At 39.7% G+C, this 26,707-nt stretch overlaps 1 protein-coding gene across 1 annotated transcript; it reads right to left on the bottom strand.

Annotated features, from left to right (window-relative positions):
- Nucleotides 1-5,849: 5,849 nt before the first annotated feature.
- PPP1CC (protein phosphatase 1 catalytic subunit gamma) lies at nucleotides 5,850-25,575 on the bottom strand. Its single transcript, XM_026514878.4, has 8 exons — nucleotides 25,328-25,575; nucleotides 15,051-15,182; nucleotides 13,858-14,088; nucleotides 9,955-10,059; nucleotides 8,545-8,768; nucleotides 8,202-8,336; nucleotides 7,137-7,197; nucleotides 5,850-6,243 (listed from the first exon to the last, which is right to left on the bottom strand). The coding sequence occupies exons 1-8, from the start codon at nucleotides 25,380-25,382 to the stop codon at nucleotides 6,173-6,175; spliced, it is 1,014 nt and encodes a 337-aa protein (XP_026370663.1). The 5' UTR covers nucleotides 25,383-25,575; the 3' UTR covers nucleotides 5,850-6,172.
- Between the last annotated feature and the right edge of the window lie 1,132 nt (nucleotides 25,576-26,707).

Here is a 26,707-nt window from a genome sequence, read left to right as displayed (position 1 = left end):
TTCAACCTCCATCCAGGCCACAGCGACTGCCCACGGGCAAAGATGCAAGGAAAAATGGACAACTCCCACTCAGAGGTCACAAAACACATGGAAACAATGAAAAGCCAGTAGGAGTAACAAATGAGAGAAACAGACCCCCAGAGACTTCAGATATTGGAATAATCACATGGAATATAAAATAACCATGGTTATTATACTTAGAGGAATAGAAGTTTAAAAAGATTAGCAGGGAAAAAATGACAACAAAGAATGACCAAGCAGGTTTTTGAAAAACAAAAAACCGAAACAGAACTTGAAATAAAATACAGTAATTAAAATAAAAAAATTCAGTGGCTGGATTAGATTAGGCACAAGTGAGGAGAAAATTAGTAAACTAGAAGCTATAGCTGAAGATATTATTGAGAATGTAGCTCACAGGGACAGAGATGGAAGACAGAGCAAGGTTACAGGGAAACGGAAGAATGGGGTCTAACACGTGTCTTATCATCAGTCCCGAAGGACAGAGAGGGTGAATTGCAAAGATAGTAACATCTAAAGCTAATAATGTGTATTAAAACTACTAGAGTAACCACTAAAAGAACAGTCATAAAAAATGTAACTTCAAACAAATAGAAAAAAGTAGAGGAAAAAAAGGACAAGAAAAGAGGGGAACCCCCCACCATACCCCAAAAAACATAAAATGGGAATTGAGCATGTCAACATGGATCAATCTCTAAAAAAATACTGAGGGGCAATTGGCTGGCTCAGTCAGAAGAGCATGCGACTCTTGATTTTGGGGTTGTGAGTTTGAGCCTCAGGTTGGGTATAGAGATTACTTAAAATAAAACATTAAAATTAGAAGAAATTTAAATTTAAAGAAAATGTTGAAAGAAGCCATTCACAAAATACAGCATATAAAACATTCAAAAATTGGCAAAATTTAACAGTATATTGTTTAGGGACACACACAATAAAAAGCAAGGAAATGACTAATCTTAAATTCAAGATCGTGGTTAATTCTGGAGGGAGTATGTGTAATTGGGGAGGTACACCCAGGGGGCTCCTCAGATATGGGTAACATTCTATTTCTTAACCCAGGTAGTGGGTACGTGGGTGTTTTACACATACATATATTTTTATATTCAGATACTTCACAAAAAAATAGATGCTAAAAAAAATACAGCATATGAAATACGTTAACACATAAAATGATAATGTATCTTGATATACACACAGTGAAATACATTTAATGAAATTATACACACACACAATCAAGAAACAAAGGAAGTGGCCCTGGAACCCCCTCAATGAAAAACCCTGGCCTCCTATGGATGTCGGGTTCAGATCTACAGAATGCTTTCCCGATGTGTCCCATGATGAAATGCTAAGAAGGGAAAGCCAGCTAAATAACCCAGAAGTGATTACCTGTTTTTCTATCGGGAGAGTACGTGGATTAAATTTCTTAGCTAGTTAGCTATTGGACAAGGCATCACAAAGCTGAGAAAGCTCTAACAGTTTAAGGTTGTACTGGCATCTTACCGAAGCTGGTCTACAAACTCAGGCCTGTAAGCAATTCTCTTAAAGTAGTGGTTTCAAGCCTTGGGGACTCAAGCTGGTGGGGAAAACGAGCCCCCAGCCTCTGCTTTTAGAGCCATTCTGATTTTATTCACTTTACAGATGACTTTGATCTGATTTTGTGTAAAGGGTTCCACCTGTCAAGAGAGTACGGACAGCATTGTCTTAGAGGAATCCTAGCTTTCTGAGATTGGGAAAAGAATGCAGATCACCTTTCTCAACTCTGTATAAATGTAAAAGCAGAGGTGACCAAAATGTGCACCCAATAAGCAATTTGCACTGCAGCAAATCTTAAAAGATAGTTGGCTTTCTTTCCTCTTTTGTCCTTATTCCACTGTCTTGAGAAACACCTCATGGCCCTAGAAGAACAGCAGACACGGGAGGCAGACTTGAAATCAATCTGAGCCCAGTTGGTGAAGAAAATCCAGCCAACCCCCGATCCACACTGACCCATGCATCTTACCATTTACATTGCACGGCCTCACAACTAAGAGATTGAGTCAACTCCAGCTATCCCTCAATCATTAGGGTTAACGCTAAGCAAGAAAAGGAAGACATTGGTGTTTGTGGGTGGGTCATCAAAACTTGGAAAGATGTGATTTCATTTTGGTAACTAACAGGTATTGAATTTGACTCCTCTAAAGGCTCCTGGAGTCGGTGGATGGAGCGAATCTCCAGCAGATAGCAAATGAACTGCCAAGCTCAGCAGAAACATCTTTATCCCACCCGCTCTCCTGCCACACCTACCTAACTTGCCAGGGTTTTGCTGGAAAGGTCAAGCAGCCAGTCTGTCCCAGAACATAATGACTGGTTACTGTTCTCTCGTACACCAGCCCTGAGCAACTGGTGTGTGGGCTGGTCCTCACTGGGAGACATGGTATTTGATACTGTGCTAATTGGGTGGCTAGAAGAAAAAAAGAATACATTTTAAAATGGCTCCTTAGGATTTTTCCTACAGCTGCACCATATATACATCTTGGCTGAATGATTATTAAATAAATTCCGAATTTGGTCACAGCAAAATATCACTATTAGGGATTGTTTGGGACACAAGAATGAACATGAAATCTAGCCAGAAAAAGTATTTTATTTGAACAGTCAGAATTTTCCCAAGTTTGACATTAGGCAGGAACAAAACTTTCTTAGCATCATCAGTTAGTTGCTTTATTGCTCCTGTAGTTATCTGTACATTTGTAACACTTAGTACATGCTCACTTTTACCTGAGGTTGGTGGAAGAGCAAGTTGTCTTGTGGCTGGCCCTACCACCAAACTGAGTGTTGTGTCCTAATAATTGTAAGATAATGACTTACGTGTCTTCCTCAGTTCCCGGACTTAAAAAATCTGGTTGATGACAATGATTTAATTGTACACAATCCCTCCATCTCAAGCTTCGTGCACGGCAAGATGCTTTCTGAGTACCTTCAGAAGCACTTAGGATTTTTGCCATACTGATCAATTTCCAATTGCTTGCATGCCTCATTTAAAAATTCTGAAAAAATTTTGTTAGCTTAAATATGAAGATCTTCCTAAACTTAGTTAGGTAACATCTATTTTCCTATTTACTCCTTCTTAGTTTTATTACAGGAGTATTCAAAATTAACTCAAGTGCTTTCATCCTATAACATAAATGACAAAAAATGACATAATCTGCACAACTAAAATGCTTACCTGTATTTGAAATTACTGATATATGCAATAAATCCAAATGCCATGCCTGTTCGAGCTACTGAAGCTATTGTGCTGATCAGATAGACAGCAGTCTTCTCCGTGATCACAATGGTTATTCATGCACTAATTCGGGGATGCCAGGAACTCTTGAGTATTCATTCCATTGGTCTTGGGATGAGGTTGAAAGCATTGATAGCAGGTCTTGATTTTTACTCTTCATCTGAAGCTCACATACACAATCCAGCATGGATGAATGAAAATTGATTTTTGCCTATGCCTGGACAAGTTTTCCCAAGTTTTTTTTTTTTTTGCCGTTCATGTAAATCTTAGAAACATTCTTTGGTGTCTTATAGCTGCTTACTGAATGCTCATTATGTGTAAGCAAAGTACTAGGCACTTTTTGTGGGTTTTCAATCTTCACAACCCCTCAGCATTCTGGTTATCTTACATATGAGGAAAGGAAAACCTGGGGTGTCCTATTCTTCTGCTCTAGGCTGAGGTGTACATCTGATTTATAGAGCTGCAAGAAGCGAATCATGATTCGTGCAGATTCCAGCTGGCTGGTTTGCAAAGCTGAATGAACTTTGGGTCTATCTTTTCGTAGGAGGTGGGGAAATGGGCATGTAGAACTTCAAACCTTTTAACCTACTTTTTTGAAAGAGCTCTTGCCCACTCTGCCTCCGTTTGCCAGCTATTATTTTATCTTCACTTCCCAGCAGTTTCCTTTCAACCTCCCATCATGGTCCCAAAGAGAACTCAGGTGATTTCTCTTCCTTCCCTCACTCTGAATTCTGTGCCTTCTTCATGACTCAACACTCAATCGTTTGTTCCTAGTTCCCATGTCCCATATTCCATTTACGTATCCGTGACTTGAAAAGTATGCCATGTCAGCAGCTGTGTTCACTGCAGCTAGACATGGGCAGGCCTAGTCAAGCAGGTACAAACCAGTGATTTCAAAAGATGGGTTTCGACGATATTATACAGACTATTTAGCTACATAAGGATAGCCATCACCTTTCTGAATGGTGTACTGTTGCAGTCATCTTTCATCTTGCAGAGCAAGAATACTTCAAAAAAATCACACCTAAGAAAACCAGAATTTAAAATATTACACTAATAATTGCAACAACTTCACGTTTCCTGGTTGTTTCTTTTGTATTTGCTGAAAATATAGGTATTTTATGTGCAGTCAGAGCTCACAACTGCTTGGTTGTCCATGGCTTAGTACCAGGTCATTATAGGGCTATATAGAATAGGCAGGTGCTATTTAGAACCCGGCCAGCTGAGTTTTCAACCACATCAAACAACTGAGTTTAATTATAAAGCAAAAAATAGTGAATAATACTATTATGAGTCAAGCATTACTCTAAGCATATCACATCATTTCATTCAAGATTCACAATGACAATGAAGCAGGTATGGTCCCTGTTTTATAAGAGACACTATGGCTCAGCATTTAAGTCGCTCACTCAAATCACACAGGTAGGAAACAAGCCAGGACCTGGACGGGAATGTAACCAATGGTTTACAAAGGCAGATGTGATTCAGATGCGCATTTAGAGAAATAACAAATGAGAAAGTAAGGTTGGTGCAGACTGGGATTTTTAAGGCAAGGCCTCAAGTTCTATTGTCACATACTAGTTTCAAATTATGAGCCTCTCCTAAGATCTCATGTCCTAAAACAAAGACTGATTTTGTTCCCTACTTACCTGGTGCTATGTGTTCTGAAAGAATTTTAATCAAGCTACCATACTCCCTGCTGTATCACCTGAGGAGAGTAGCCCAATTTTATAACTACAGAATTTTGAAATCCTAAAAGTGACACAATTGATAATGTCCAGGGCACAGATTAATGACACATGAAGTTTGCCTTTGACATAATCAATTACTGCTCATCTTTCTTCCTATAGTTGAAGAGGTCTGGGAGAATATGACAAGAAAGTAAAATAATACAAGTTTGGATTTGTCAAAGAATTTGGAATAAGAAGGCACAAGAGGTCAGGAGGTCCAACCTCCCTCCCTGACAGGGGAGCATGTGAAGGGGGGACGACGTGGCCAATGCCTTAGGACCAGAGACTGTTACTGCGGACAGGACAATGGACCCCAGCAGCCCTGTGCTTTTCCCTCCACAGGCCATCACTGGCTCAAACAGTCGCTTACTAGGAGGCTCTCCTCCAACTCCCTGAGGGAAGCCAATTTTTGAGAGAAGAAAGTGCTTTGCAAAAGACATGCTCTCCACTCACTTTTAATGTACTTTCAGAAATGGATATCTACTTGACACACTTGTGACACATGTAATATGACACAACACTGCGTTCCACACGAATCAGGGAAGTGAGAAGCAAGCAAAGAACTATGAATGCAAACACTGGTAGTTGAGTCCAAAAAAAGAAAGCAGTTGTTCAACTGAACCCAGACCAAGAAACAACTATGGCCGCAGGTGACATCGCAGCTCATCAAGCCCCACACCTCCCAAACAGCAGGGGAGGAGAGCTCAATCGCATCACCCTACTTCAGAAACGTAGTTACATCCGGGTTAGAACTCCACAAACATGAGCATCCATATTATAATCTATCTTTGGAAAACAGACTATTTGAAGGAAAACAAATCCAAATTGAAACTGTGTGGTTTCCAGAGCAATTTATTCATTAAAATCTATTCAATATGCCATCAACAGTTCTCCTGTGTGTATTGTGCTGATAAATAGACACTGAGAGGATTTAACAAGTTCGTCGTTTAATAAGTCTGAATTCATTTTCACCACATGGTATTGTACACGGTCATCTGTTGAAACAGATTTCTTTTTAACAGATCTTAGTTTAAAAAAAGTCATAGATACTGTGAGTTCTGTATAAACTGGTGGATATTAAGTTAGTTCCTTTGTTTTGACTTATAAGCCTCAACTTCACCGCAGAATAAAGAATGTAGGCCAAAGAAAGCATAATCGGTCACTCGTATAGAACAGTATTGTTTCTATAATTTGAAGCTTTCTGAATGGACGAGTTCAGGCCTGATGTAACTGTAAAAAGATTACTTAATGAATAGACTATATGGAAATTATACAAAATGTTATTAACTTTAATCATTAATAGCTTAAACAGCACTATGTTACTAATTGCTATTCAAAACCAAAAACCTGTTTTTGAATCCCCACGAAGGTGGCACGCGTACACAACCATGCCACCTTGTGCTTAGGGGTGTGTCAATACATATTTCAACAGAAACTTTGGCTTTAGGAAAGAGTCACAAACATTTAAAATAATGGCTTTAATCGTCATCTTGAGTATACGGTAGGGGAAAGTGTGCTTTAATTAAATATACACCATACCAGTGATGCTGGCAAGGTTGAGTTAATCCTAATGTTGATAGCTATAAAAACTAGTTTGTACATGACAAGACAATGAGAGAAAAAAGCAATCCCTTTGAAACAAAATTAAAAAAAAAATATGTTCACAGTGGTCTGTTATCAACAGTATGCATTTTATGACAATAACATGTACAGATTGAGCACCCTAGGGCTCTCTTTATATCCTAAAGAAAACGAGCATTTACATTATTCATGGTTGAAATGAATTTTAAAAAGATCAATTGTACACTTACCCAGACAGGATAAACTGTTCTGGGGTATACAGCTTTAACACCATCATTAAAGTTGTTTGCAAAAGGAGTACAGAATTAAAAAAACAAAACATTTTTTCTTGGGAGAGGAGAATCTTTCATTTGCTGTTATAACCAGCAAATGCCATTCATTAACTCAAAAAATGGAAGGGGGGCCCCACAAACACACTATTTGAGCAAGCTGACCAATACACATTACAGTTTTAAAAATGAAGGTTATATACTCTATGTTACAAGTCCCAACTAGGCAGTGTCAAAATGACATCTATTTCTTTGCTTGCTTTGTGATCATACCCCTTGGAGGTGTTACAGGTCTCGTGGCATTCGGCTTCTTTTTCTCTGCAGGCTTTAAAATCTGCAAAGATTCAAAGGCAGCGCATTTTAGGAAATATTTTCAATTCCAAATCTTAAGATTTCTTAAATCTCACTCAAATCTTTTGTTCAGAAAGGTTTCTGACCATTTAAAACTGACCCAACAACTCTGAAAGTCCCACTAACACATTAACATAAACCATGTTAATATGTTAACATGTGAGCATTTTGGTAATAAATGCTATGATGAACAGATGAAATACAGGGACAAATTATTTTGCCTCTGGATAAAATGACAATATTCTCAAGTCAGATCTTGTAGTATCTCCAGGCTATCCCCTGACAGGGGGGTGGGGTGGAGTGGAGAGTTCTCTAGAGCAGTGTTTCTCAAACCCACAGGGGGCCCTCTCGTCATCACTGGGAGCTGCAAGTTCCCCCAGACAGTTGCTAAAACAACATTTAACTGATGACTGCCACTTGACTTAAGTGGCTTTATTTATGACTGTGACTGGGCTAGCTTGAAACTGTACAAGTTTAATCGTAATAAGAGAACAAGAAAAAGACTCAGACTTTACATGTAAATGATACTTTTTTGCCAAGCAAAGGCCAAATGATGTCATGGTGAATCAGTCTTGTGGAAATTAGAGAAAAGTGGTGGGAGAAGGGAGTAATCACAGAGCACATCTGGCACATGGCAGTTAGTTCTACTCTCACATACAAGCAGGGATTTAATTTTAGCTGAACATTACACTGACATAAGTTTTAGATTTACAGTAAAGGAATAAGCATAAGGAGCCAATAAATTGGTTTTTTACCTCATTTATAATGTAAAAACAGCTAAATTCAACAAGGCAGGAAAGGTTCTCTGACAATTTTTTCCCCTTCAAAGGGGTCCACCGATACTGAATTAGGACAAATACTTGTATGGGAAAATAAAAATTTAGTCTACTCAACATAAATGAACAGCAGGCAAAAAATAGCAATTTTTTAAAAAATCGGTAAAATTCAGACATAACAGTAGGAAACAATGTTGAAAACATCCTCTACCTGAAAAGAACACATTAGAGTTTCGTCCACACTCATCATGGCACCTGCATTGTCAAACTCTCCACAATAATTGGGTGCAGAAAACAGAGTGACCAACTGCCTCTTTGCAAAAAATTCATATCCATCTTCAACCACCTTGGAGAGAAAATGTTTTTAGTATAAGTAGTTGTAAATTGCAGATGAGTAAAACCACTTTTCAGTTTCCCATTGAGCCTGATATCCTACAGGTCATTTGCAGAGACATTTTGTATGAATAAGCAATACCTACCCACTAAAATCAACAAGGAGAATCTGTGCTCACACACATGCTCGTAAGTGTACATGTAAAATTCAAAATCAATACCTGGTGGGCTCTACATATAAGATCCAAATCATGCTTATGGAGAAATTTTGCAACCACTTCTGCACCAAATGTGAAGGACACTCCTCTGTCATTTTCACCCCAGCCTAAGACATCTTTATCGGGGTCAGACCACAAAAGATCACAAAGAAGACCTTGATCTGGTACATCAGTTGGTCGCATAATTCGCCGAATCTGCTCCATAGATTGAAGATCTGGTGATAAACCTAGTAAATGAAAAAAAATTTGAAGAAAATAGAACTTCTCTTTAACAGTTCCATGTGCTTACAGAGAGACTCAATGACTCTAACATGGAAGGCTTAAATTAAAGCAATGGCTATGATTTATTTTTATGGCTATGTTTTTTATTTAGCTTTGGTCAAAAAAGAAAAAAACAACTCAACTGAAAAAACACTAGAATTTATTATATGCACTTATCTGCGAGACACAGTATGTCTAAATGGTATATGGAATCAGTTACCTCAACATACAGAGCCCTATAAAACTAAAATCCAGTGATTTATAGACAACCACTCAACTCCTTTGATAATAATGAACCATGCACATTCTAGATTTTATTACTGACCATTTGTAATGCCTGGGTGTGGAGGATGCAGACACTCAAGTATGATGTAGCCTTCCAGGAAATCTGTGCTGTCCAAGGACTATCTAATCTATCAGACCAGCTCAGATGTAGTTGACTTTCATCTGAGTTTAAAATCACATGCCCAGGGGCACCTGGCTGGTGGGTGGAGCATCCAACTCCTGATCTCGGGATTGTGAGTTCAAGCCCCATGCTAGGGGTAGAGTTTACTTAAAAAAATAAAATAAAAAAAAACTTTAAAAATCACACGCCCAGCTCTACCAAAACCAGTTTAAGTACAGGAGGGCAGGGATAATGGCTTTATTAAAATACATTGTGTTGGCTCTTTGACAGTTGTTTAATTTCTGACCACGGGTGAAAAGAAATCCTTTTTGCAATTACTATTTTAATTATGTTATACAAAGCACAACCACGGAGAAAAATAAAATTGCTTTTAAAATCCAAGTCAGAAAAATTTCTAAAAGGAGAGGATCAAAAACAGACCAAGGAAAGTCTACTCACATTTTCAGTATTCTGGAGGACCTATGATACAGCATATTAATCACTCTTCATTTTATATCTAAAAACACTTTCTGCTCTATTTTCAAGTCAAACTGTTACAGAGCCTAGAATTCCCTGTAACAAATCAATTTCTTACTTTAGATTTCTATCCAAATGATCCTGGATGTGCCAGAGTGGACCCATGGTGTAACACATCAATAAACAGAGTCACCTGACAGAGAAGTCATCCCAACGACAACTCAAATATCAAAGTGTACCCCCTTCAGAAGGGAACAAAATCTATTTGCAACTAAAATTAGCCCACATACCTCCATGACAGCAGAATATCTTCTCATCCACGATGGCTGCTATCGGTAAACAGTTAAAGCAGTCTGTGAAAGTTTTCCATAGTTTAATGTTATATCTTCTTTTGCCTGTGAAAATTTTAGGATCTAGGTTAAAAAGAGACTAATGTTCTGTAGGTTCATTCTCTCAGGACAATTTCTCCCAAAGTAAGGTGGTAATTACTTTTTAAGTAAACAAGAACTATGCTTTTATTAAAAATTCCCTGGAGGATAGGTTTAGCGGAACTAGAGATACTTTAAAATCCCATGAAAGTTTGAAATCAGAATCCCAGATGTAATGATTAAGGATTTTCATTAATCCCCAATAATTGTTTGGAATCTAGTCTGTTTTGTCCAATCTCAACCCACAGGCAATTATGAACTGCTTACACATGTGCCATTACCATCTTCCTTCTGAGGATGCTTCTGAGAGTTAACACCCATCCCATCTCCTACTATCACCAAGAGCTTACTGGTACCAGATAACTCCCAGCCCTACATACTCTAGTAGCAGGCACAAACAAGTACAGGGGAATATAGATTGCTTACTGCAGGCACTCCAGGATAACTGTTCCTGACATTGCCACAAATGCTCAGAACGTTCCCCACAGAAATGAAGTTACAGGGTGGTTATATTCCCCTCACCAGCCCCTGTATCCCCTGCATTCTGGAGTCAAGTGTGATTTGGACATAAGCATGACTTTAAGGCACTGCTCCTGCAAGCAAATTATGTTCTGAGTTAAAAACCTACTCACAAATTCTGGAAGCACAAATCTGTCTGAACTGGGTTGAGAATGGCCCAATTGTGGGATACCTTGTCTCCTGTACCTCTATACCAGAAAACCCAAAGATCAAAGCACAATCTTCATTCCTAAAGCCAGGCTTGTCTTTCTTCTCCTCTCCTTTCTTATTCTAGGGACATTTACAGGTTTAAAGCTGAACCTTTTTGGAAAGTTAGACTGGCCCAAGCAGCAGGTTCCTGAACCACACCTTCCACTCTACTGCAAATCAAGTCAGGTATGGAATTTAGCACAGGGCTTGGAATGTAATGGAAATTCAACAAATACTTGACTTCTCCCCCCACACACAACTGTCGCCTTTCCTCCTAAGAGTTTATGTTTTTCTATGACTGGGTATAATTCTCACCATGGTTCACCCTGTTCTGCATTTCTTTGGAGGTCACTAATTCCCTATCCCTTATCTTCCTTCACTGAAGAGTTCTGGAAGCCAAACAGAATTCCACTCTACAAAAGGCTGAAAGGGAACCTGTCCCAATCACCACCTCTAACTTCTAATAATGATAAAATAACAGAAGAACAAGGCTGGGCTGGTCCTAACCTCTATTCATAAAAGTGATTTGGTTCTGTCTCCTATTTTCCACTGAAGCCTATCTCTGAAAGAGCATCCAATGGTTCGCTTGGATTTCTCCTTTGCCCACATGCTGCATTTGCCAGTGCCGACGAATCCTCTTTCTTATTGAAGTCTGCTTTGCTCCCCGATTCTTTATTCATGCAATACACTCCAGCTTGTCTTGCAGATTCCTTTGCTATCTTTGCTGGCTCCTTCAACAAAAATTAAGATTCTTCCTCCTGCTGCCTCTGAGCATCTTAACTAAGTCCGAGGACCCTGCTTTCTGTTCTCTCTACATTTCCTCCCTAAGGCCACTTCAGAACATCTGTCTCCAGAAAGGTTTAGCCTGGATAACTGCCAAGGTCTCTTCAAGCTTCCAAATCCACGGAATATGAGCCAGAACCCCTAATGCAGCTTCCTATTACTACAGATCAGACAGCTCTGGTATCAGAAAAGGATAACCACACATTCACATTTTATCTGACAACAGATATGCCAGCTTTTCCAGGACTACACTCTTTATAAAAAAGTTGGGGTGGGGGTCAGAGGGGGAAATGGTAGTACACAAGAGTGCTTGTTATACTTGTGAAATAAGCCTATCACTTAAAGCAGTGGTTTTAAATTGTTCCATGAAAATCTACATTTCAATAAAACTTTTCATTACAACTTTAAAATTTTAATAAAATTGTCAACAGTTTTTTAAAAGTCTGCAAACCATCAATCGAAAGCCACCTATGTCAAGGACACTTTTCTGCCCACAAGTAGATTGGATGGCAAGTTATACCTGCCTGATGGGGGGTGTGAGGGGAGCTTGAGCACAAGGTTAATAAATCTTGATGACCAAACAACAATCAACCAATGCTGACCATCTAAAATAATGTTTAAAGTCTTCTGCATTAAACAGAAACTGAAAACGATGTCGCAATATCCTCACACTTGGATATGTATCACAACAAAGAGATTATCTGGATTTGAACTTCATCCATGAAAACATCAAAGTACTTGCTGAACAGTGTATAAAAGGAATCTTTCCTTAACCTGTTCTAAAAAGTAGCACCTGTAACAAATATCTGAAACACAATTTATAAAATTTGCTGCCTCTCATCTCACTACCTTAGGAGTAATAACTGCTTTAACTAGTACTTCTCTAATAGACCCACTGTCAAAATCAAGTATCTTTCTTGGGGCATCTGGCTGGCTCAGTTGATAGAACATCTGACTCTTGATCTTGGAGTGGTGCGTTCAAGCCCCATGTTGTGTGTAGAGATAACTTAAAAACCACCACCACCACCACCACCTTTCTGGCCACAGACTCAGTTGCCCTACTTAGTTCAGAACCCATAAGATTTTTCTTTGGTGATCCCTCCCCACCTCATCTTACCAGCTGGGTTGCAGGGCCTCAGACCAGGCAAACATACAATTATGGGAAAGGATGAGAGTAGGAAAGCTAAGTCTAGAAATACCATCTTTCTAGCAATGCACTTTTAACAAATGAGCTAGCTGAACATATCTATGTGGAACTGACATGGAAAAACACCACATTACAGGTTAGGACTATAGTCTAGGGGAGGGCCACAGGGACAATTCTTTACTGGTCTTGTTATTATCACTGGCAAATGTAGTAACTCAAATACCTTAACTACTTCTCTCCTCCCTGCCTGAAGCCTCTCCTAGCAGAAATGATAAGCACAAAAGGAGGATGGGGGTAAGGACTCAACCCCCGCCTTAACATTTTATACTTATTAAACAACGCTACAACAAAAATTCCACCAAACTGGCAATTTTTAAGGCTTTAAGAATCTTTTTTGTCAATAACCAACTCAAAGTGTACCTTCAACTGAACAATCCAAAATGGGTCATAATATGTATAAAATGTTATTCAAATAATTTTTTTTTTGTTTGTTTTTAACTTCCCTTTCTCCTTCCAGCACATTTTAGGATAATGGCTGTTTGTCCTGGCTGCATATGTGCCAGAAGAAAAAAAAAAATACAACATCACAAAATTCAAAAAGCAATTATTTGCACATTTCAAGATACCACTGATGTGAAATAACTAGAAAAGGCAAATCTACACAGAAAGAAAGCAGATTAGTGCTTTGCCTGGGGCGGTGGTAATAGTTACACAATCCCATAAATTTACTAAAAATCACTGAACTGTATACTTAACAACAGACAGATTTTATGGAAATAAATTGTATCTCAATAAAGTTGTTAAAAACAAAACTATCTATTTGGACAGGTTTTCAGAGTTGTACTAAGAATTAAGTTCAACAATGATCTTAAAGAAGCCACCACTGCAACCATTACTTCTTAATCTAATAGTCACAACATAATAGAATCAAAGGCATTATTATACTGCAGTGGCAGTGTTACTTTTTTACCTTAAGAAAAAACTAAGAAAGAACAAGCTCATGAAATAGAAAATGAGAGATTAGAACATTTCATTTAAATGCTCACAAATCCTAACAGAAATACATGCAGTTTATGACCAAGTATCTCAGTTTAAGTAAGTCTTCCTCAGATGTACAAAGTACTTACATTCATCATAAAATCCATAAATTCTATTGATGCTGGCACATTCATGGTTTCCTCTGAGAAGAAAAAAATTCTCGGGATATTTGATTTTGTAAGCCAGTAAGAGGCAGATAGTCTCCAATGACTGCTTCCCCCTGTCCACATAGTCCCCAAGAAACAGGTAGTTGCTTTCTGGCGGGAAACCACCATACTCGAAAAGTCGAAGCAAATCATAGTATTGCCCATGGATATCACCTAGAAGTAAGAATTTTGTTATACAGTGCCCTCATACTTATTGTTCAATCCACTAACAAAGTTTTGGAGAGACATTCTTTAAACATGCATTGCATAATAGGATTGACCTCTAAAAATTAGAGTTAAATTTGACAGCTAACACTAATTTCCAATCTTGTATCATATTTTAGTTTAAGCATATGTTTATGTCCAGAATCTCACACGAAACTCAACTAATTAAGAATTAATTTTGTGGAAAGGATTATTAACGACCAGGCAGGCCTTCTTGTTAAGTAACATGGCTTTCCTTTCAGGTCGGCAGACCACTATCAGATCTCCGGCAGCTCGGCCTGCGGGTTACTGTGTCCGCAGAACTGCTGGGCTGCTAGAGAGCCCCAGACCTGCGCAAATGAAGGTACACACACGCCACCCCCACCAATTCATTCAGCTCTCAATTTCTCCCTGCTAGTTAATGCCAAAGAGCATTTTACTTTAAAAACATACATATAAGCTTTACCAATGTAGTCAAATATATATGATAGAATATTTAGCATTACTCAGATAAACTTCAGTTTTGATACAGATTATCTGCATCTTTCATGTAGAAAGAGATTACAAAATGGCATCAAGAAAAGTCTATTTTTAAGCATAACCAGTCTTGCTTTAAGCTTAAATGTAATTCCTATATATTCATATAGTTCAGACCTTTTCTTAGATCTCCATTTGGTATCATTTCTTTCCTTTCTGCTCCAATGTTTATATTCCTTTAGTGAAATAATTTTTAGAAAATCTGAAGCACACCTAAGTAAACTGAGTCCATTAAAGGTATTAATTCTAAAGCTAAAATTATTTAATTTTAAGTAGTTCCAGGTTATTCATAAATAGCAAACGATTCTGCTGGCTAATACAAGGGCATCTATATATCCTCGAGTCACTTAATCAATAGCATAATTAAAGGCAACTGTTCATGTGCCCAAACCTACCACATATTTTGAGTGGTGCTTCAAGTTCTAGTAGGATAGGCTGACTGAGAAAAATCTCTCGGGACTTTAAGCACAGTCCTCGGATTTCATTCTCCTGTAGCTGGACATTCTTACCAGGCTTGGACCCTCTCACTATAGGGGAGAAAAACTCCAGTTAGTCAAATGAAATCAAAATACAATTTAACATACAAATTAAAAATATTTGAAAACGCAGAAGTTTTAATAAGGAGGAGGCGAAAACAGTTTAACTGGCTTTCTGGCTGACTTTATTTTCATAACACTTCTAAAGAACATGGTTTTAATGCATAATTATAACTGTAAAATCTGAGGATTTCATTCAGTATTTAGTTGCATCTTCTATACGAAGGCTTTGTTACAGTATCCTGAACAAGGGGCCACACTCTTTGTATGAATATTGTTAGAAAAGTATTCCTTTTGCTACTTGCTGAAATCAGACTTGCTGTGGCATAGCCCAAGGCCTCAGTTTTGCATCCAAGCCACAAAATGGCCTTGTTCACCTACAGCCTGCCCACCAGGCCATCTCTTTCTGCCTCCAGTCTTGTCTTCTCTTCTCCAGCCTTATACATGAATTAGTATTTGTATAGCAGAAGATTTCAGAGACAGTCATGTTACTGAGTTGGTTCTAAGGATCTTGTTTTAAAATGTGAGACTGGAGGGGCACCTGGGTGGCTCAATTGGTTAAGCGTCCAACTCTTCATTTTGACTCAGGTTGTTATCTCGGGGTCATGAGATCGAGTCCTGTGTCGGAGAGTCTGCTTGAGATTCTCTTCCTCTCCCTCTGCCCCCCCCACACCCCTTTGCATGCACATGCTCTCTCTAAATTTGTGTGTGTGTGTGTGTGAAGATTTTATTTATTTATTTGACTGAGAGAGAGACAGCCAGCGAGAGAGGGAACACAAGCAGGGGGAGTGGGAGAGGAAGAAGCAGGCTCCCAGCGGAGGAGCCTGATGTGGGGCTTGATGCCAGGACCCTGGAAACACGCCATGAGCTGAAGGCAGAAGCTTAATGACTGAGCCACCCAGGCACCCCTCTCTCTAAATATTTTTCAGAAATAAGTAAAAAATTAAAAAAAGGTGAGACTGGAAATGCTCAGAACCCTCCTCCCATCAGTGTTTTTCAGAGGATGATTGGTATTTCCTTAAGAGTTCTCTGAAAAAATTTAAGTGTCAGTCTGCGTTTCATTGAAACAGACTTTAGGCTTATTGTACATATTTTGCTGTGCAATCTCTGGGACTGCATCTGTGAATACAATTATGCCCTTACAGGGCAAAGGATGTCAGTGAGTGCCGTAAGGAAGGTTTCCTAGTAATATGAACAGATACAAAACAAGAAAAGGGAGAAAGAACTATTGGTACGACACTGCGTGGTGCCACATCCGAGCACCCTCGAGTTCTACTCACTATCAAAGTAAAGCACTCCAGCCCTTTAACAGTTGATTTATCAGCAGGTAGGCAGGAAATGAAATTTTCTGTTTTGATTCCGGTTATAGCAAATTAGACCGTCACTAAATACAGATTAAATAGCACTGAATTGCTAATTTTACCTTAACCTTACAGTTATAAAGTGGCCTGCTTGCTGGTAGGGTACAGTTAAATACAGGGACTGATTATTCTCAACTTGCAATCAGTCTTAATACTTGTTTCGTACAAAAAATTTATGAAAGCAGGCTTTCTATGAATTAGAACTGAACCAAAATCACAGGAAAAGATTAAATATCGAATGCTAGGTTACATCCTTCCACCATTAAACCCAATATAAAGTGATTTAGTTTTAGCAAAACCACAAAATCCATCAGATTATTGTTGCTAATTTAAATTTTATCAGTTTTGGAGACTTTATATTCAACTTACAAAATCATTCAGCCTAATAAGTGAATAAAAGCAGTTCAGCCTAATAAGTGAATAAAAGCAGTAAGTTTAACTGGTTTGTATCTAGCTTTGTTCTGTAAATACCTAATGTCACAAAGTGATAAAAACTACAGGTAAAAAACCTGATGTCTGTTGAGAATTTTTTTCCATCAAAAATGGCTGGGTCCAAGTTTGAGAAATACTGTCCTAGGCAAAGCCATTCTTCAGCCTGAATAGCCACTGAAACCCTGAGTTCTCTGAAGAAAAAAGTTTTGAGCAGAAACCCAAAACTGTGTCAAGGGGTTTTACTTTTTCAATGAAAGACAGTACACAAGAAAAGATGACAAGAGGGAAGGGCCAAACTCTTGAAGCACACAATGAAAAGAAAATGCTGAGAGAGCAGTCACTGGGAGCCAGCCCCAAGTTTCTGTATTGGTTCTACAGCCTTGAGCAAATCACTAGTTTGCACCCCAAAATATGTAACTGAAGTAAACTACTGCCAGTCTCCTTCTGATAAAAATACTATGAAACGAGAAGCAACGAAGAGGAAAGCGCAGTAATGATAATTTTCAAGGGAAGATATGAAACAGACATATTTATAATACTATAGCAACTGAGCAATAAAAAATGGTTTTTCCAGAGCCACAGTAGTTTTCTCTCCTGACACACACAGTAAAGAACTCAAGCAACACTCCTGATGGAAAGACGGTGGGATTCCTGCTTCACTGGCCAGAAAACCCCAATCATTAGCAATTATACCACAAGTCAGCCAGAAGCTTGGGCACACTGCCCAGCAGGAAACTTTTATTGTTGGCTAGGAGGGGACTCCTAGAAGCTTCTGGTTTTCAACCTCAATCTTTTTCAGCAGAGCCCCACACTTGTGAATGAATGGTCTACTTTAAGTCTTTCAAGAGAGTGTGCAATAATTAATCTACACCTATATGGAAGAAGGCTGTACTTTTAATATGAATGCTATCATTAAGTCAATGCCACCAGATTAAGCCAATGTTGCTAATATAAATTTTACTGGTTATGGAGGCTTCCCACTACCACCTTTAGACATAGTTTATGATAGTTTTCTTATTCTGTTTTCCTGTTTGTCCTCTGAGTGGAGGGTACAGATAAGTAAAAAGCAATATTGCTAACAATTTAAAATTTATTCTTAATGTGCAATAAGGATTAAATGCAGTTTTTCCAGAACAAATCAAGATTTTATATCTGAAGAACAGTGCTCATTAAAAACAACATGGTCCCAAAGCTTCTTAAATTCCCTACAATTAGCTCAAGCAATAAAATTATGAAAATAGAAACTCTGCCAAAACCATCATCTACCAATTGGCAAATAACTGCTCATCCTTCAAGACTGCTTATATATTACCTTGCCCCGGAGAGCCTCTCATATCCACCTCCTCTCCTCTCCGAAGCCTAGTTTACACTTTCTGAAACGCTCTCACAACACTTGGATACCACTCAGCACACATCACACTTTGTACCGTAAATGCCATTTTGCTTCCACCTATTCATCTGGACCCTCTGGTAGACTGTAAACCCCAAGACCACACGATTGGCTCTGCAGTGTACATGCCCACGGCCAGATGTGGCAGGCGCTCAAAATCTGTTGTGTGAACGAAATCTGGATAAATCTCTAAGTACTGATGACATGGGATATTAGAAGTAAACATGCATTCCAGACTACATACTTTTGATTAGCAAAAAACCTGTGTCTGTGTTTTAAAATTTAAAAAGCAATAGTGTCATTTTCCTATCAGCCTTTAATAGAATCTTTTTCTAGTTTCAAAAATTTAGAATTACTCTTAAATTTCATGTTGAAGATGATTTGTCTAACAATTAGATGATAAAGATTTCAAAATGGGTTTTAGCAGTCCAAATAAACACCAGGTATTTCTTAAAAATGGCAATATCGGCCAATAGTGCATAAATCTCCTTCACTATTTTCAAGATCCACCAAATAACAATTACTTACTAGTTGCAGCTAACATTTACCGAGCACTCATCATGTGCTGGGCAATGCCCTAGAGGGCTTTACGTTGCCACTTAATCCTCACAACAATCCTATGAAGTTAACTCTGTTACTTCTGTTACAGTCTGGGAGAGCTTCAGTGACTTGGTCCAAGGTCACAGAGCTTATAAGGACACCAGGCCCCTATGAACTCTAGGTCTAGTGGTGCTGCCACCACACTACTACCCTCCCCACTAAGGATTTGTTCTTTAACTTCCAAACCAAGGAGTTTTTATAGGACAAACTACCCAAACCCTAATATATGGTCATTGCTTCCTAAGAAAATTCTGAGACAGGATATAAAATCATAAAGCATTCTTACAAATGAGAAGCATTAAATCAGAACTAAATTAGGCAAACTGTTTGTTAAGACTATCAATATTTATTAACCACGCTTCAAACATTCAACAGAATAGTTGCAGAGTATCTACTATGTGCCAGACCCTCTGATGGATGCTGGGGATACTCTGGTAAATAGGATGGACAAGAACCTCGTCCTTTCTCTTGTGGAGGACACAGAAAATAAGACTAGGTAACTGCAGCTTGTTATAAATGCTATGACTAGAACTATCCCTTCATAAAGATAAAACTAAAAGTTCACCTTAAGGATAGTATCTTCAATACCATTTAAAAAAAGGCTTTTTAAATAAAAACATCTCTATTTTAAACAGAAACATCTCTAATTACAAACAGTGCAGCTCTACTTAATAAACATCAGCCAATACTTACCTTGAGGTTTAAAGCCTCCCTGTGGTCTGTGTGCAATGGGAGAAACATGCACAAAAAGGAGACCCTTGGTAGGAAATTCAAGAGTGTCCCATGTTACCTTCCTAAGTAGTTCAAATAGTAAATATCAAGTTATTTCAACAATTGCCAAAGGAATCCAAAATATTCCAACAAATAAGAATTACATTTTCCAGATGGGACTGTTTCTCATAAATCCAGATGCTAGGCATTGCATGGAAATCAGTAGGCATTGTAAACGTGTAGGTTAGTGATCAATACATTAATATACCAATTTAGACCTTAAACCTATGACTTTTGAGTAAAAACCTTTCTTCATCTGGCTAGAGTCAGAAAAATGCATTATGGCTGTCAACAGCAAAAGCTGTTTGAAGAAACTTATCTATTTATCTGGCAAATCACTAACACGTGCGTATGATAAAAACTTCCATGCAATCTTATCAAAAACAAACTGACAAAAACTTGAAATAATAAAAGAATGTTATCGGAGATTATCTGCAATGCCAGCTTTTTCTCACAAGCAACACTAACTTTTCTGACAGCCTGGCTACAAGCAAAGGAGAGATGAAAACTATGCAAGGAAATTTACGACTACTTTAGGATTATTTATGAATAATAAAAAAGTATTCTTCTTGCTCTTTAATTAAACGTCCCTTGTTAAGAGTAAGTCTTATTAAAAGGAACAGCATGCACAAAAAGAAAAGCTCCAGATGAATTATAATGAAGATTTAGAATCTAAGAATGGCACAACCAGCATAAAAATAAGCTGAGGCAGATTTTGCTGTTTTAAGATAATCTTATTAAAGTAGGTGGTAATCTTAAGACTACTGCACATCATATTCATTTCGGTGACAGAATCAGTAACCTCACACAATATGACAGATTTAGGAAAGGAAGACCTCAAACCAAGACAAACAACCGTGAACATCTGCAACATTAAAACTTTCCCACCAACAACTGATTTCTTTCCTGCAAAAAACATAAACCACGAAAATGTTATCAAGAATCATTTGGTTTCATTGCAGTCACCAGCAGGAAGACTTCCCACTTTCGGACTCCCTGAATTGTTTCTGCACCACACACACCCTCATTCTTGACTTTCCTAACTGCTGCTGTTATACTTTGTGCATTAATTTTTTTTATTGAGGTACAGGTGACACACAATGCTACCACAGTATATACTTTGGACATTTAGAGGTGATATCAATTTTCTCAAGACAAATACTCAGGATATAGCTGGAAAACACTACTGGTCTCAAAGTATCTTGAGTTTTCTACTACTACTGTGAAACCGGTTTACTGAAAAATGTTTACCTTTTCAGTCTAACAACCCATTTTGATAAAATACCACTAATTAGACTTGAGGTCTGACCCTACAATTTATGAGTAATTTTCGTAAGGCTTAGTATCAGTGACACCCACTCTGGGTGCCAGCAAACCCTAGAATAGTGGAGACACTGGAGGTTTCAGGTAAAAAAATCAAGACCTGTAAGTAAGTATCTGTTCTTACATGCTTGGATACAGGGGTCTGATGCTAAACCTTAATAATTTGTCCCAGAATTCCATAAACTCCAAAAATATGAAATCTTTCCTCATTCGTCTTGAATAAGACCCAGTTTTAAAGCAATTCACATCAGAATATTGTCCCCTTCATATTTCAATCTTTAAGGTCTTCTAATTGCCCTGATTGTAAATGAAGTGAAACGGTCAAGCTGGTACAAAATCATTATCAATCACTGCCCTGCTTCAGGATCAGTAATCCTCACCTACCTCAAGTAAACTGACTGGCACAGGCACATAATTTGCAGAACAGATCAAAGATTACAGGACTACAGTATCAAAGACATAAAACAATCTCACCAACCAACCTCTACCTTTGACAACGAATTACTAATGGGTGGCCCAGCACCGCCTCCATTTCACCAGCTGGGGAGAAGGAAACCCTGGCCTCTGCTCTTGTGGCTGACATTCCCTCAAGCACATCATGACACACACCATCCTGTTAGATTTCACTGATGCCCCCTACTACTGACAAACATGCGGACACTTCAGGCATAGGGAGAGTAATCCTCTCCATGTTGTGGTTTAGGACTGCTGCAAGCTGCAGATCAGGTCTCCAAGAGATCCTTCCTCTCCTACCTCATGGGAGAGGATGAGGCCTACTACTAACATGCTGCAAGGGGAGGGAAGGGCAGGGGGCCTCAAAACACAGACTTCTTGTAAATGTAAATTAGGGAATTAGCAACACAAGCTTTGATATTACCGTCTTTATCAACAAAGTGCCCTATGAAAACTGCTTCCAAGAAAAGCCTCTTAATTGTTAAAATTATCTGACCTATTAAAAATAATAATTGCAGAGGTTTCATTAGAAAAGATTACTTTTGTTTTCTTTGATCAGAATTTTAAGAACTTTTTTTTGTCCTTTGTATGATCTTGAAGACCAAGCACTGCTGCCTTTTTAACATTAGAATATAAACATGTTTCGGGGCGCCTGGGTGGCACAGCGGTTAAGTGTCTGCCTTCGGCTCAGGGCGTGATCCCGGCGTTATGGGATCGAGCCCCACATCAGGCTCCTCCGCTATGAGCCTGCTTCTTCCTCTCCCACTCCCCCTACTTGTGTTCCCTCTCTCACTGGCTGTCTCTATCTCTGTCGAATAAATAAATAAAATCTTAAAAAAAAAGAATATAAACATGTTTCATATTACATCAAAAAGCTAAATACATGGGTGACTTAATTTTATAGTTTCAGAGTATCTGAGCACTCCCTACTTTCAGATGAACTCCTACACATCAGAGGATTAAAGTAATAGATGCTTTCTGAGGGCCAGGGCAGAAGTCGTATTTAAATCACTAAAGTAAGTAGGACAATTATGCACAGCCGGACAAGGTCTTGCAGTTTGACAATGGTCATCTTCGGAGCAAAGATGCATTTTGCAAATCAGGATGAGAAATAAGTTACATGGCTTGCTATGTAAGAAAAGTACTAGCCATCTCTGCTCCCCAAACCAAGTCACTTACAAAGAAAAACTCTGCCCTCTCACTTTTCTCCAACATGGTAGGAATACCAGACCAAACCAACAGCTGGCTTATTTTCTCTCTAAATCTCCCAAGTTTTACTGTACACTTATTTAAACAACTAAACATAAGTTAAGCTAAGGAGTTTCAAATTTTAGTCTCAAGTTTTATTATCAGCAAGGCAGAGCTTGGACAAAGCTTCCAAGGTGGGTCACCTAAGTGTTGCCTCACTTAAGGAAAAACTACTTCAAGTTTAGACTAGAAAAGAATTGCAAAGCTGTAGTCCAAATCAACATGCTGGTTTTCTTAAAGACGACCTCACTTTGAGTTGCCTTTTTAGTACTATTACTGAGCCACCTCTCAACTCAGCTTGCACAGTCTTAAAAGACAATTCTGAACATATAAAAAAGATCACAAAACTCATGCCGTTTTCAGATATACTTACATCTTAATTAAAAATCTTACGGAAAAAGGTTTCGGGGACATTAGAAAAAAAAAATCACAAAATTTATTATCAACATCTTCTAACATGGGTGTGTGTGCGTGTACGTATATCTGTATCCTCAATGGATCATCTTCAACTATTTCTCTGCTAAATTAACACTGATAAGAAAAAAGCAAATCTGAAGTATACGGTGCCCATTCAGAGACATTAAAATGCAATGCTTTATTAATTTCAATGAAAAATGATCTATTAAAAAAAATCTGGTTTTCAAGTGCACCATAGCATGTAAAGAGGAACTATTAAGAAATGATTGATCTCATTTTAGATGATCCAAGTTTATCATAAATTTTTTAGCATGATTTTAAAAACAAGACTAAAATGAACAAATCTGTTATGTGAATAGAGTTATAAGCAACATAGGTCTTAAGTTAACAAGACTTAAATGGTTTTAAAGTTCTGATGATTCTAATCAACATAGATTCCAATTTTTTGTTTCCTCAGTGAAATACAGCCCATCCTATCTACCCAAACATAACCCTGCACAGATATCCAAAAGTTAAAGATCTAAAATGAAAGTATTTAAACAGAAAAAACTGTTTTAACTGGTTTCTGGTTGACTGTGGCCTCAGAGAAATCAAAGGACTGTATTAACTAGCATGAAAACAGATGAAAAACATAGTTCTTACAATAAATGCCAAGTACTGAATGAGTGACAAGGGTCTCACCCACAAATACCACTGACATCTCAAGAGCATTTCAGGGCACTTTACAGACACATTTATTTTAAGAAAATATAAAAGTGAAAAAAACCCAGGATGGATTACGATATTTTCAGAAATTTCATTTTAATGACTTAATTTAAAAGATCTGCAAATTCTAGTACCAGAGCTGCCCCAACTGTTCTTGCTCTGGACTCCATCTCTCAAGCACTTACAATACAGTATTTTAGGAGGACAGTGTAAAGGCAAAAAGCAGCTAAAACTCAGCCAAATCCTCATTAACTAGCGCCCAAATCAAGAGATTTGAATTCTTCCGAAGTCTCAGAAAAAGACATTAGCATTAGTTGACAGGCTTGGGAATTCGGGTGGGGGAAAGCTCACTTCAACGACCTTCTCTAAAATCCAAACTTCATCTGTCTCCCACATCAATATGAATCAATTGTCAGGCACCTCCGGAGTCTTAGGTCAGCCAAAATTAAAGCTTTCTTTTAACCTCTGCTTAACCTCCTTCCTTCAAACATAAGGTGGGTTGAATGTAGGAAGTTCTAGCTCCCGATGGCTTTGAAACCTGTCACTAATGTGCGACCTTGGTCAAGTGACTTAACCTCTCCGGGTCTTAGTTTCTTCTGAAAAACAGGTTTAAAAAAAAAAATAGCACCCACCTCTTAAGATTGCTGGGAGAAATAATGAAATGTGTGTAAACTGCTCTAATAATGTCTGACACATAGTAAGCGCTTTAGAAACGCTGTGTATTGCTATGAATGTAATTATGAGATGAACGCAAAGCGCTTAATACAGAACCTGGCACACTGGAAAGATAACGAAACTGTCACCATCGCTGGTTTCATGTTCAGTGGCACGTTCAGAAAAGAGCGCGGAGACCTCTTCAAGATAAGGATAACTTAAGAGTATTTGGGAAGGCAGGAGGGAATGGGTTCCGACATCCTCAGAAGGTATGAATGTTCGTCACCAAGTAACAAGAAATGGGCAGTCCGACCCCAGCCCCACACACAAAAAATAAGACAGGAAAGCCCCCCAAAGCCGGTGGAATCCACAGCCCCATCAAATTGCTTTCCGAGAAGACGAGTACCAGAAAGTAAGGAACACGCCGCCCTGTAGGGCGAACCGGGGCCCCCAGCCCTCTCTCCTCCAAAGGCTGATCCCGCTGGCGGGGCGCAAGGGGGTACGGACCGGAAACGTGGGGGTGGGGAGCGGAGTTTTCAAATCTCCGGGAGGAAAGCTGCACCTCCGAGCAATGAATGAGCGGAGCCGGTAGGGTCCGCGGGTTGGGCCAAGTGCGGGACCCCAGCCGGCCTCCCTCCAGCTGCAGCCCTTGGCCCCACGAACCAACTCCCGGGGCTCACTCCCCTCCGCGCTGCAAGCCCAACCGGCCTCCCAACTCCCTCCTCCCCCGCGAGCCCCCGGGGCCGCCCACCTCCCCTCAGCCCGTCCGCCGACCCCTTCACCTTCCAGCAGCCGTTGGATGATGCTGTCGATGTTGAGTTTATCTATATCCGCCATCGCCTTCCCACCGCCGACCCTCCCGCAGCGGCGCCGCCGCCGGCTTGCGCCCGGGACTCACACCTCCTTTCCCACGCCACGAGCACAGAGGCGGTGGTGGCGGCGGTGGCAGCAGCCGCGGCGGGTCCCCCCCAACCGCCCCGCTCCCTGCTTCCTCCTTCTCTCCCCACTGGAACCACGAGAAGAACAAAATGGCCGCCGACTCCTTAGCCAGTCTCGGTCGGCGCACGGATGCGCGCGGGGGAGTGCAGCGGCCCGGCCGGGACTTCTTTATGGGCCGTAGGGCGCGCGGGAGGGGGCGGGACCAGAGCGAGGGGAGGGGGCGGGGCCAGAGCGCGGGAATTAGAGGGAGACGGTTGAGCAAAATTGCGATCGCGCGCGGGATCCCTCCGCCAAACGGGCCGAGCAAATAGGCCCCCTGGCGGGAGCGGGAGCTGCAAAGTTGCACGCGGGAGTTGGAGATGAAGGGGAGGATGCAGCTGTGCGCTCTTAGGATTGCAGCCTCCGCCAGATTCTGTTCGTTAGGCCAGGCGTTTGCAGACTTGGCCATGTGAAAGCCCACCGGGGGAATTCGGGGGTCCTGTAATTTACCCCCTAAGATAAATCTGGGGTAGAGGTGGAGACAGAGTATGAAAGAGAAGTAGGTTGACTTATTTTGGAATCAAATTTGCTTGGAGTCGGGGGAAGGGAAAGGTTTATTTGGTCACTAATTTAAAAAGTCGTCTCCCAGATAAATCAAGAGGTTAACAGTTATCATTCTGAGTGGTGGGATTATGCGTATTTGTATATTTGTGTGTGTGTGTGTGTGTGTGTGTGTGTGCCTTCTGAAACTTTTACATTTGGGGGAAATTTTTTTTAATCCGCTCAGAAATTTTTCATCATTCCTATCTTTGGATTATCTTTCTTGAACTCGGCAAGTTATATAATCACCGGAACGATTACCCTGATTCCAGCCAGGACGAAGGTGAACAGAACAAGCGTGTGCAAGCAGATAAAGGGAAAATTTGCAGATTTCGCGCGTCGGAGCTCGAGGCCGGAAGAGAGGAGCGAGTTTGTAGGGGCGGGCAGTGCGGGTAGTGCAGGCGGCCCTGGCTTCTGTAGACATTGTCTAGGAGACTTTGGCCCGTTCCCCTTGGCTTCCCTGTCACTCCAAGTGCACCTCTCTCCAAGAAGCCCCCAAAATATGCCACCTCCGGCGGCGGGGGTGGGGGTGTTACTGCGCGTTGCCTTTAGCTGGGTTTGGAAGTGCGACCCGCATTCAGCAAATGCTCTCTTTCCTGACCTTTACATTTGCCTGTTTTCTCCTGCAGCGTTTTAGTTTGCAA

The sequence above is a fragment of the Ursus arctos genome, unplaced genomic scaffold, assembly GCF_023065955.2.
Source record: "Ursus arctos isolate Adak ecotype North America unplaced genomic scaffold, UrsArc2.0 scaffold_34, whole genome shotgun sequence".
NCBI lineage: Eukaryota > Metazoa > Chordata > Mammalia > Carnivora > Ursidae > Ursus > Ursus arctos.
The sequence above is the reverse complement of the archived record's forward strand: the minus strand, read 5'-3'. Positions and strand labels throughout refer to the sequence as shown.